Source organism: Manis pentadactyla, chromosome 8 (genome assembly GCF_030020395.1).
Source record: "Manis pentadactyla isolate mManPen7 chromosome 8, mManPen7.hap1, whole genome shotgun sequence".
In the NCBI taxonomy this organism is placed as follows: Eukaryota; Metazoa; Chordata; class Mammalia; order Pholidota; family Manidae; genus Manis; species Manis pentadactyla.
The window spans coordinates 18,863,943-18,877,205 of record NC_080026.1 but is presented as its reverse complement, the minus strand read 5'-3'; the positions used below and the strand labels follow the sequence as shown (position 1 = coordinate 18,877,205).

General features: G+C 42.5%; 1 protein-coding gene across 9 annotated transcripts in view; it reads left to right on the top strand.

The window, feature by feature from the left end:
* Window positions 1-13,263, top strand: part of FMNL2 (formin like 2) — a 289,350-nt gene that overhangs the window by 190,969 nt on the left and 85,118 nt on the right. For all 9 annotated transcript variants that reach the window (XM_057505574.1, XM_057505577.1, XM_057505579.1 and 6 more), the window contains exons 3-4: window positions 1,344-1,424; window positions 6,281-6,357. In XM_057505574.1, coding sequence (XP_057361557.1) covers window positions 1,344-1,424; window positions 6,281-6,357 — 158 coding nt within the window. The remainder of the gene's footprint in view (window positions 1-1,343; window positions 1,425-6,280; window positions 6,358-13,263) is intronic.

The following is a 13,263-nucleotide window of genomic DNA, read 5'->3' as shown; positions in this document are numbered from 1 at the left end:
TACACTTTATGTGTGTGAAATATAGCACATGTACAGAAAAGGTTGTGAAACTAAGGACAGCATGATAAGTAAGAGAGAGCCTACACCTGTGGAACTGTTGCTTGGGTGCAGAAATGAAGGTTGCTGGCCTCAGGATCACACTGCGTTTCCATTCCCCCACCTCAGTCCTCCATCATTTTTATGCTAACCGTCTTTCCCTCTGTCTCCCCCTCACCCATTTGTTCTCTCTTTATGGTATGAGTGTATGTATAAATAAATGAAACCACCTATGTGTGTGTCCCTAACCATTAAAGTTTTAACTTTGCCCATTTTGTAAGTCCACGTAAATGAAATCTTGTGTTCTTTTGACACACATCAGGTTTTAAGATCCAGGCATGTAGGAGCATGCAGTACTGTCTGTTGATTTTAATTGGAATATAGTATATCATTGTATGAACAAGTTACGAGTACTTTCCATTCTGTAGTTTGTGGGCATTTGGGTTTTACTCAGTTTTAACTAGTGCTTATTATGCTGCTTTGGATATTACGGCCTATTAAGCCTGACACTCATGGGCATGAATTTCTCAAAGTGTGATCCCTCCACCCACAGCATTAGCACAAAGACTTGTTTTTGAAATGCAGATTCCCAGGCCCCACCCCAGACTTACATTCATATATCACTTTGGGATGTGTAGTGTGTGTGTCTGTGTAATACACATTATAATTATATAACATCTACATATATACACATTATATATGTATGTGCTTATTTCAATGACTTGCCTTTGCTCAAATATTTTGGGTATCCTAATTTAGAACTGCTTTAGGAATCCATTATTGATCACACACATGCATATGTCTACATACAAATACGTACTGTGGTCTTGTTTTTGAAACAAATTAGCTTTATCCAGTTTGAGTCAAGTTTTTGGTATTTTCAGAGAGAAGATGAAAAAGAAAAAGATTTACCAACATTGAAGATATTCTAAAAATTATGTAATAGACCAAAGATCTGCTAACAGAGGCCCCAGATACAGGCCAGGCAGAGCATTATTCCTGGAATGAGAGCTGCAGAGCCTGACAGAGAATGCAGTACAGACTCTATAGTGAGTGTGAATCCATTTGTGTCACTGACTGGCTGTGTCACCAAAGGGAACCACTTCATTTCTCTGAGCTTTAGTTTCCTCCTCCACAAAGAAAGGATAACAATATTCAAAACCATTGGTACATGCTGATCAATGGCACGGCTCCATTCATACTGTGGATGTGTTTCAGCCTCGGATCAGCAGTGAATCTGTTCGAATCCAGCTGACCATCATGCCTTCATAGCTTTCGTGCTTTTTACTTTATTGTGCTTTTTGCAGGAACGATTCCAGGTGAAGAACCCTCCCCATACATACATTCAAAAGCTCAAAGGCTATCTGGATCCAGCTGTAACCAGGAAGGTAAGATGGAATTGTTTCCTCTCTTTGTTGTCACTTCCTAGTTAGCTCATAGAATCCTCCTCCTGCATTGAAGGAGACCTTCCTTCCTCTGTGTTAGAGCCTCTGCCAGAGCCTCCAGGAAAGCACCCTTGGGAGGTGAACGACAGAAGAAGACAAGGGAAAAAGCCCCCCGTTTTGTATGGCGATGTACTTAGAAGTACTTTCTGGGATGGGAGTCACGTACCTCTGGTGGTGGTTCAGTTGCCTCCATTTCTGATCACACAGGGCAGCAGGGAGGCCAGTCCAGAGATGCCCAGGCCCCTAGAAGAGGCAGGCCTCGCAGAGGGAATACTTGTCTTTCATGCCTTGGTGGATTTCCAGAGACCTTGCAAAATCACTGGGGCTTTGTCATCCCAGCTGTGCGCCCATATCCTGTGTTGATGCTTTTAACAACTTCCCCCAGCCCAACCCTGCCCCCCACACGCGGCCCCAAGAAGCTAAGGAGAATACAGCTGATTCCATCCTTAGTGGACCCTCTCCTCTTACAAACAAGCCTTGTTCTGTGCAGCCACACACAGTTGGCTTAAACTGATGCCCTTGGTCAGACCTGTTGCCTGGCACGGCTCCGCGGCCTGGGTCAGTCCTGGGATGTCTCGGGCAGAGCTATCCTTGGTAACGCCGGTAAAGGGGCTCCCCGCCAGAGAGCACTTGCTTTTCGGTTGACCTTCCACAGCTCCTGCTCTCGAGGCTGCAGCGAAAATACCTTGAGCTGAATTCTCTCTGTTGTTTCAGTATGTGACTTCTGAAAGAAGAAAGGCACATTTTTCCTGGTTAGCTACTGTTTCCAAGGCTCTTGGCTCTCATATAGCTATATATTTTTTAATAATCTCCTTCTGCTTCCACTCTAACCCCTCTCCCTCCATCAGAAAACAAACAAACGAACAAACAAAGAAACAAAAGAGAACAGCTATTATTTCCTTTTGGAAGTTTCCTGGCCCCCCGTCCTGTAGACAAGAGGAAATAAGATCTACGAGTGATCATGGCCATGGGCGGGAGACCTTTGCTGCTGGCCAGATGCCGCAGCTGACTTGAATGTGGCACAGCCTCCTCTTCTAAAAACGTACCTGTCAAAGTGTCGTGATATTTCCCGGCTCACAAACATGGCACACATGTGTTTCCTTTTTTAATGTGATCTGTCAGCCCCCCTAAATGAGACAGCTGCCTATTAATTCTTGTTGGTTTCTTTCTTGTTCCCAAATTAGAAAGGGTAAGTGAAGGCACACCCGTACAGACACAGTTCAGAAGCAGCCAGGTGGTTTTCTGGGCTGCATCTTTGCACAAGGGACAGCAAGAGTCTGTATTAGAAATATTTTCAGAATTCCCTGACCTTGTAAACCTGCAGGCTGGCTGGCTCAGGCCCTGCATTAGGCATGCTAACCCCAAGCTGAGTATGGCCGGAATGTCTGTGTTTGTACACAAGACAGCGTGCCCCTCGTACAGAGCACGTCTACCCCCAAACAGTTCTCTCAACTTTGGTCAAATTCTTGAAGGAGAATATACGCAAACTCCTGTAGAGTGCTTCTTAGGCTTCAGCCCCAAGCCCCGTAAGGAGGAGAGGCCTGGAGGGAAGATCTGCATTTCCCTGGACACAGTCCCAGTTCTCCTTTGGAACAGTTATTCTTGGGTTAAAGCAAAGAATGTCAGACAAATGACAAGGATGCTGCTCAGAAACTGTTTTGCTTCCTTGAAAATAACTTAATAAAGAAGCCCAAGACGAAAGCTGTCTTTTTGGGCTGCCCTTCTTTCCTCAAGCCTCTGCCCCAGACAGTGTTTTCACCTGAATGGCCTTGTTGGGTTTGTGCCTGGCTTGCAGGATCAATCATTCAGCTCAGAAAAAAATTTGAAATGGATGTTGGATCAACCACCCTGCTTTAGTAAGATTTCTGTCGGAGCTGGTAGCAGAAAATGATCTGTTCCAATCAACGTAATTGTCATGCTAAAGCTTGGAAAAAAAGAATAGGCATAGCTTGCAGTTAAAATGAGTTTTAAGATTCTCAGCTATATTATGGTGAGGGGGGTGGAAATAAGATTTCCAATCAGGGCTTTTAGCCAGACAGTCTGGGCTGAGGAGTCTTCCCTTAACTGCATCTGGAGTCTTCAAATACTCATTCATTAATCTTTGGTCCCCACTGAATAGAAGATACTTAATATACTGTCTTCTAAAACAATGTTTCTTAAGCATATTCTATTTATATTTTTCCTCTACATAGTTTTAAATGAAACCCGTAGGGCAGGGCAGGGTCTAAATTGGATATCTCTGAGACCAAAATCTCCAAACCAGAACCTCATTTAATGCCAGGTGGTCCTTAGTCTGGGCTGTGGGGGGATGCACCCGTGTCTGGCTTGGAAAAAGGCTGCCAACCACGAAGAGAGGGGTCTGGTCCTCTGCAGGCCCTGCCGTTATGAGATGAAGCCTGTGTGGGGCTGTGGGGCTCAGCTGCGTCTGCAGACGCTTCCACGGGCCTGCCTCTGATGGAGAATGGTGGGGACTGGTGATGGGTGGTACCCAGCTCCTTTTGCTGGTCCCCACAGGCAGGCAATTTCCCTTTGAAGTGTTTTACAGCATTCTGCACACATCGTAGAGGAGCAAGTGTTTGTGCTGGTTGTTTATGTGTTAGCGAGGCTTCTCTGTAGTTGAGTTCCGCTGAAAATGGCCGAGTTCCTGAGAGCGTATACTCCAGGAGTACAGCCAGTTTAGTTTTACCTCGGTTATCACTATCACGCAGTTGTGAAGGGTGGTGTCCACCCCGGTAAATGCCTGCTCAGTGTTATCTGCTGTTGCCATTCCTGTTATCTCACAGTGTTTTGATTGAGTCGTTTTGTTTTGCTTCTTCGTCCTTCAGCAGATGTTCTTGTATGCTCTGTTGTGTCCTTGGTGTCACACAGGGTGCTCTTGTGGCTGCTGCTCTATGTAAGGGATGACCTTTCCCTGAGGAGGCATAAGGCAGAGTCAGGGGACCGGCGAAGGCTGCAGGAACGAGGCATACTGTGCAAAATGCATAGCTAGCAGTGCTGAGTTTTTTTCTAAAGGCCACATGTGCAGACAGCCCAGGACCTGGAACTCTGACATGGGAATGGCCCCTCCATGGGATCGGCCCCTCCGGAGCAGCCAGCACACCTGGAAATGGTTTTCTCAGCTGTGTGGCCACAGGCCCTTCCTCATCAGCACACAGCGGTGCCGGGAACTCTCCAGGAAGCTCTGGGCTTGGGTGTCCTGCTACACTACAGATGCCTCTGCCTGTCTTAAGCCTTTCTTGAGAGGGGATGGAGGCTCTCTTTTTCCGTTGCGTTGGGGCGGAATTTCACACAGCCCTGTACCTGGATTCTAAGCACCTGAGAAAGCCTTTGGGATGCTTGAGAAGTGAGAGTCAGGAGGAAACTGCGCTTGCTCGGGGCCCGGGGGAGAAGCCAAGGCCCCTCAGAAGGGAAGAGGGCAGCAGGAGCCTGCTGCTGCTGACAGGCTTCTGGCCTCTAGTGGGGCACCAGGGCCACGATGGCATGGGGTGGCTCTCCCCACCCCACGTCCTGGAATTCTCCCCCTCCTGTCTGTCCTCTGAGGTCCTTGTCTGTGGGGCAGGGTGGTCCTACTTGCACTGCAGCTGTAGCAGCAGAGAAGGATCCCTGATGTCCTGGGCCAGGATTCTCAAAGCCTTTTCCTGAAAACAGTAACGTGAGGGTGGGTTGGGTCTGCAGCACAGATGGCGTAGAGCCCCTCTCGGAAGGCACTGCACGCCAGTGGCCTTGCCCCAGAGCGGCCTGAGGCTTTGGTTACTGTATATGAATGTTTCTGTAGGAAATTGTACCCAAGAACTGATATACGGTGCAGTTCAGTATATCTCGGAGATTATTTTGAGTCTAGAGGATAGAGAGTAAGTACATCTACTACCAGAGGAGGATTCCTTGGAGAAGGAGAGACCTGAGGCCTTTGTGGATGGTTAGGTGGGATTTTAATAGTCCAGGGCATGAGGGAGGTGCTTCGGGGAAGGGGCCTTCCAAGGGGAGGCTTGTGGGCAGAGAGCTCTGAATGTTCATGTTTTGGAAAGAGTTCGGTCTTGCAGAAAAGAATTAACATAGCAGGTCTGAGGCTGCTGCCTTAGAAGGGCCTGCTTACAAGGCTGGCAGCTTGGGAACTTGGGTTTCAGGAGACGTCCCATCATTTCCTGATCCAGACGACTCACGGTGCCTAGACTGTTGATGCTAACAGTATGGTTTATGTTGAATGCCTGGTTTCCTTCTAGGAGGCTGGACTTTTGGTATGTACTAGGCAGGGAGTTCCTTAGTGACCAGCCCCCACGAGAAAACCTGGGCACTGAATCTCTAATGAGCTTCTCTGATTAGACAACAAATATTGTCGTTTGTGGCTTCTCTGGGAGAAGATGCTTAGAAACTTGTATCTGCCTTTCTCCGGACTTTACCCCATGCTCCTTTTCCCTTTGCTGATTGTGTCTCGTATCTTTTTGCTGTAATAAATGCTAGTCGTAGGGACAACTGTATGCTGAGTCCTAATGAGTCATTGAAACTGGGGTGGTCTCAGGGACCCAGATGCTTAGACATATTGTGAATATTGTTGTACTGTGGGGTAGGGAAAAAAAATCAAAGACATTTAGCATGTGAAATCAGTAATTTTTCTCAGTCTTTTTGCAAAAGCTGATTTTCATGATGAGAAAAATCTGTGTGCTTTGCAAAAAAGAAATGTGAAAGAAACCCACTTTAGAAGCAGAGATATTTTCATTTTCTGTCAAAGTTATTACAAGTAAGATGCAGTTATAGCAGTTGCTAAAATATGTTTTGTGAGAATATGTGTCCTTGAATTATAGAAATTCAGACGGCGTGTTCAAGAATCCACCCAAGTCCTAAGAGAACTGGAAATTTCTTTAAGAACCAACCATATTGGGTAAGTGTGCCCTGTTAACATTTTAGCTCTATGGATTTTAGACAGTTTACAAAGTGACTGAATCATATCCAAAGAAAGAAGATTCCTTTAATGTTGATTATAAGATGAGAGACCGAGGTTTAGATGGGTGGAATGAATTACTCATTGTACAAGAATCAGTAGAAGGAAGACAGACAGTCCTTGATTTGGTATATTTACAACAATTGTAAAACTTAACTTTGCTTGGATGCAGTGGTAAGTCCTTTCTCTCCTGTGCCTGACAATTCCCTGGCCAATCAGGAACCCCTGACTTGTGGAGCAATGTGGAGTTACTCTACCAATAACGTAGAGTGAGATCCTGGAAGATCTCCAAGCCTTCTCTAGAATTCTCCAACCTGGTCACTTGAAGCTGCTTCATTCTCCTTTCCTCAATTCCCTGGCCAGAAGGGAACAGAGGCTGGAGTGATGTCACCTAATACACCTCCCTGCACTCAGAGACCTTGTTCTGAGTTTCTTCTGCCTGCACCCCCAAATTTGAGGGCCCATGACGTGTAAATCCAGTCTGGGAAATAAAGTTTGGGAAATTGCTGCACTAAGCATTTTTGAAAGTTTTTCGTGCAGCAACATGGTTGCTTTGCCTCAAGCAGTTAAACTTTATTACATTTTCCCTTACTTTTGGGGTAGTGTAATTGTATAGTATCTTAAAATAAAATGGTTTACCTCCAATGCAGGGCAATGCCAGGTATCTTATTTCACAGCCTATTTTGTACCTCCCTAAGGTAACTGTTTAATGCTCAGCAAGTTATTTAACCCCTTGGGGCTTTGATTCTTTGAGTTAATACAATGAAAACACTATAGACTTTGGATCTTTTCAGATTTTCCCCTATGGCATTCTTTGCAGGTCTTGGAAATGAAATTTTGCATGTGTATCATACTATAGTTGTATAGAGTATTCTGTAAAAATATATTACGTAAATAAGTTTACTTCTACTTCAGACTGTTTGGTATAAGCAATTCAAATGGTTAATTTCCACAGTTATTTCAGAAGAAGCTTTTTTAAATTGCAGAAACACAAGGTGAATTTATAGGTGATGGATCTTGAAGAATGTTCATTTCCTAAAGGGTAACTTTGCACATTTGGCACTTTGAGAATGAAATATTTCGAAAATGAACTGATTCTGACCCAAAGTTGACAGTCACCTTTGCCCCAGAAAGTAGGTTATAGAACAATGGATTATGGAATCATATGAGAACTCTAAGGGAAATTAAGGATTGCCTAGTCCCTTATTTTACAGATTAAAAGAATTAAGGACCAGAGAAGACTCTCACAAAGTCTACAGCTGTAGAGCCCCAGGTGCTTTGGTTCCAAATGCTATGTTCTTTTTCTTATATAGCCTAATCTGGCAGCTTTTCCCCTGAAAGGAAATAAGATAATGAGGGCTCTGGGATCAAAGCATGAAGCTTGTCTTTGGGGGATGAAAGTGGTGGTATTTTAATACAGTTGGACATCCAGGCTTAAGAAATTAAAAAACTTTCCAGTATTGTGGCTCAAGAATCAGATTCCATTTGGTAAGATCCAACCCTGTATTGTTGGCACTTCTTGACTGAAAATGGTAGAATGAGCTGTAGCCAGGATTTCTACAAATTGTCGAAAAGCATTTCTTTGGGCTGCTGAACTAATGTGAAATTGACCATCAAATACCAAAGTAAGACAATCATTTCCAATACACAGTTGGTGGAATAGGAGACCCCTGATTGTGCGGAAGCCAGTGCAAATCTGTAAGCCGTTGGAATGGTTTGGTGTTAGGATACTGTAGGTATGTTGTCAGATTCTTCTGTTTCTTTCATCTTTACCAGCTGAAGTTTTCCCTTGTCTGCCACCCATGTGAGACACTCTGAAAGGTTTGGCTTGAGTAGCAGAAAAATTCATGGTAGCACACCATTGTTATGTACAACCAGTTACTAACATAACCTTCATATGGCATGGGACCACACACCCGGATGTTGACCTCTCTTAACTGTCTTGAAAACCCAAACCTTAACTGGACACTTCAGTATGGAAACTAACTGGCTTGACCTCATTTGGGAAATCTGAAAAATTACTCAGTAATGGGAAATAATCAATTACTACAGTATGGAATGCAAAGTGCTATGATAAGATCCGTAGATTTATTGCATTATTTGAGGTACAAAAATAGGAAGGTACTTGGGTGCCCATTTGTCTACTTTATTGAAAGATATTGGTTCAGTTTTTTGTCAGGCCCCTTATTAGTTATTTGAGCTTAGATAAGTTACATAAACTCTCTACTTACTAACCATGTGACTTAAGTTAACTTCTCATTTATAAAATGAAGCTAGTATTTACCCCATAGGAATGTTGTTAGAGATAATTGAATGTTGTTGAGATAATTTATAAAAGACCTAACACTGAGTCTAATACACAGGAATTAATATATTTTTATACCTGTTATTTGTTATACTTATTGAAAATATTATATTTAATAATTCCATAATAATATGTAATATAGCCGTAAGGAATTCCATACAGAGAATGTTACTTTTTCTATCCAGTGTGACCCCTGACACCTTGGGGATTGTGATTCCCATAAATTAAAAGGAAGAATTACGTTTCAAATGTACTTGTCTTGAAAAAATTATTCTTGGTGCACACTTACATTTTAAGGTTAAATTCTGGGGCTTTGCTGAAATCACATTCCAAGCTACAGCTTTGTCAAGCAAAGAGTTTGTTCTGAGTTTTGATATAAGTCTAAAACTCTATAAATTGGGCAGGCTTCTGAGAAAGAAAATTAATTTTCTTTGAGTCAGATTGCAATAAGCATTGGACTAGAAATAATCTCATCACTTACTCTTAGGAACTATAGTAATAGAGAAGAATTGGATTGAGAGTTATTCAAGCCCATGAAATGATTTAGAAATAGCCTTGAAAGGAGCCATGTCCTGTTAGAACATGTTGACTGTGCAGTGTCAGGAGGCAAATATCATGATAATTTGGATGTGAGGGGGATACGATTGGAGTGGTGGTGGTGGCGGTGAGCTGGGTAGATTTATGGGCTTTAGTCCATGGCACTGAGGTGTAAGTTGTCTCTCTTTGCAGGTCATTTATTTTAGTAAACATTCTCTATTGTGATGGAAAATTACTTTTTATCCTGAGTGCAAGGTCATAGAAGTTCTGAAAGATGTTCCTTTCACTTTATCTCCTCTGAGAGAGGGAGTTGGGAGAATAGGCATGAGGTCACAGGAGGAATTTGCAATCTGGCAGGGGGAGGAGGAGGTTTGTAGACAGAGGAAGGAGTGGGGAACAATGCGCTCAGGCAATGTCTTTCTTCCTGGACTTGAGGTTTCTCTGTGAAGCAGTGGTGACTGAGCCCCGCAGCAAGAGGGAAAAATAACTGAGGCTGGTTCTAACAGGTAGGCAACGCGCTGGGAGTATGTGTATCAAGCTGTTACTCTATGATTAATTCATTAGGTTCAGCTTTTTGGAAATCCTCAAGATCATAATCATTTTGTCATGAGCATTGTATTAAGTGCATTAAATGTTATTTGTTTCCTGTGGGAATCTTTTTATTATTGTGCTTTACCTCTGAATCCCCATTTTATAGATGGGGAAACAGAGCTATTAAGTATCTTGCTCAAGTCCACGCAACTTACAAGCACTGAGATGTGAGTCTATCCACATCTAAAGCCTGTTACCTAAATCTGTGGTTCTCAAATTTTTTGATTTCAGGACTCCTTTACTCTCTTAAATTATTTTGAACCCCATAAGCTTTTGTTTATGTGGGTTTTATCTATCACTGTTTACCATAATGGAAATTTAAACTGACTTTAAATATGTTTAGTAAGAATTCATATTCATTTTAAAATGAAAATTTAATGCATAAGTATAAAATAATAAACATTGCACAAATAATGTATTTCATGAAAAATAACTGTTTTCCAAAGCAAAAAGAAAAAGTTAGTGACAAGAGTGGCATTGATACACAATATTACAAATTTCTGTGATGCCTGATTAAGAGAAGTCAGCTGGATTCTGATATCTTTGTTTACATTGTTTTTTGCAATATGTTCTTAATATATTTGAAGAAAACCTGGCCTTACACATACATATGCACTTGGAAAAAAAGGAGTTTTTTAATAACCTTTTTCAGATAATTGGATATTCTTTGATATTACTCCAATCTTTAAGAAGTGGCAATTTCTCAAGGTAATTGCAATGTGGAATCTGAAACTCCATGAGCTTTTCACACTCTGTTATACTAAAATCCTCTGTGCTGTCTTGCACTTTGAACCATTCTTTTTACCCATGTGTAATTTTGGGTAACATCATGAATTAGTCATTTGGAAAATACTGTTTCACCAAGTTATTCTGATGTTTTAAAGATCGACACATTTTATTCCGCAATATAAAAAACAATCACAGTTGTTAATAGTCACCGGTGTCATCACAGTATACGTTCAGTATTGGGAAGCTGTCAAGCTCATGGTGGTGAATATACGTGTTCCAATATTCTGCTTTTTTGTTTGAAGGCTCAAATTTTATCACTGACAACACAATACTGTCAGTTGTTTTCCTGGAAATGACAGACTTCCTTCATTTACTTTTGAGAAAATACCTGACAGATGCCTCAGGCAGAAAAAAACATAGTTTGTCAATCACTTTACATTTCTTGTAAAAAAGTGACTAGTCCAGTTCATAACTTGAACAAGTGCACAACTGCTTTTCCCCAAGAAAGCCGCGGTGCATGGGTAGAAAGCAGAGGTGCTCTCTGTGGCCTCCCATTTTGTCACCCAGAAAATGAAAAAGATGTACACTCAAAGAGCAAGCTTTACTGAAAGCAGTAATTTTCACCTTCAAGCTTCCCTAAAGATAGTTTGAAGTGACGCTGACTTCTTCTCCCTCCTGAACACCCAGGGTGAAGCATACATACACCGAAGTATTCTTCGGTGGCAGCAGTTTGGGCCACGATTTCTTTTGTACCATCAGTGAAGGTGTCGGCACAGTCAAAAGCAACCACTGTCTTAATATTTTTATGAAAACAGTTCTAACTCCACAAACTCCTGAGAGGGTCTCAGGGTCCCCTGGTGGTGTGTATGGATGGCACCCTGAGCACCAATGTGTGTCTCTGGCTCACAGAATAGATTTGGTAGCGTGTGGTGAATCCGGGTCTTGCTTACCTTCAGTCCCTTGCTTCTCATCATTCTTGTCATGATTTTTCAGCCACTGCACCTCCCGCTGCCTCTCTGTATAGCACCTCTCTAAAGAAGGCTGGCAAAGGAAACTCACCATCTGGTCCTTTATCTTGTGTGTCTTTGGAATTTTGATCTTAGGAATTTAAAGCCAAAAAAGATCTCTTGAGACTTCATTTTCTACAGGAGAACAATGAGATTCTCAGATTTTCGGGCAGAGAGGAAAAAAGAATAGCAACTCTGAAACAAAGCTTTGACCTGTCTGTAATAAAACAGTACCTATTGGTATCTGCCTTTAGATCCCTTCCTTGAATAAGACATTTTCCAGAGCTGTATTTCAGTCATCACTGTCTCTTCTAGCTCCTGAGCAGCTGATTTGGAATTGGCTTGATTCAAATGTACAGCATATGGTAATTACATCAACTCTATGAGGTACTCGGGAAGTGATGGCAGACTGTCAGAGTGAGAAATCATTCCACTTTCCAAAACCTATAATCATCCAGTTTGAAACTGTTTACATATTGGCAATATATAAAAAAGTGGGTGTAGCATGCACAGAGGTGAAAATGGAAATAATCTACTGGAGGAACCCTAAATGTACATTATTGCATGATCATACACATAAATCTGCAAAGTGGGGCAGCCGTGTTGTTTTATGCCTTTAGATTCTAGATACTGCTTTGAAAGTTGCCCTTTTTGCATCTTTACCTATTTTCTTTCCCTATTGTTTCATTTCCACAGAGGTTCACTCTAACTCCTGTTCTCTCCCATACAGAATATCCCAAGAGTGGAAGTGACAGGGATTGAGGGGATGGGGGAAAAAGTGAAGGCTGTTTCCTCTTATAATCCACAGCCTTTTTGCTGAAATGACTTTGTTAACCTGATACCATTTGACAAAGGGCATAAGGTGGTCAACCAGATATTTTTATCTTACTCTTACCTAAATCACCTAGGGGTGTCTGAGTCAAATCAAAGACCCAAGGAAGATCTCTTTACTTAGAGAAGGAGGTTAACTGCATGAGATTAAACCTCTCCGAGGCAGGGCATGTTACACTGCAGGTGGTTTTTGGGAGAACTAAGCAGCTGGCTCCTGCCTCTCACTTTGAATATGGTTTTTAAGGCCCTTTCTTTCAGAGTCAGCAAGTGGGGATGGGGTATCCATAAGGGCATTGAATTGAAATGAGAGCAGCTAATTAAGAGTCTTTATCTCTCTATCAAAATATATGCTTATTAGCATTTTGAGTCAAGAGAATTGTAGCTCTGGCTGTACTCTTGTTTCCAATCCTTCCTCCTGCTCTTCCATCCATCCTTCCTCCCCCCACTTTTTAAAAATATAGGTGACTGAACTTCCTAAGTGAGGTGGGGTGCTAGTGGTTGAGAGAATGACAGGGCCTCTTGGACCGTCTCTACTTTTTAGAGTCAGTGTCTGGAAAACCAACCAGAAGGAATGACGATGGCTGTTTTTCTCAACTCCTAAATTAGAGTCTTCTTATGTGCCACTAAGATAGACTAATGTAGAAATGAGACTGCCCTGACAACACCGAACCCTGTGGCTTTTCATATTATAAAGACGACCCCCATGCCCAGCTGTGGGATCCCTGCTGCATACCCACCGCCAGGGGCAGTTTAAATCATGCAGCCAGAGCCCACAGGCCAGACCCGGTGGGAGGCCTGTGAGAAGCTAAGGGGCTTGAATTATCAGAGCAGCTAGTCATCTCATTT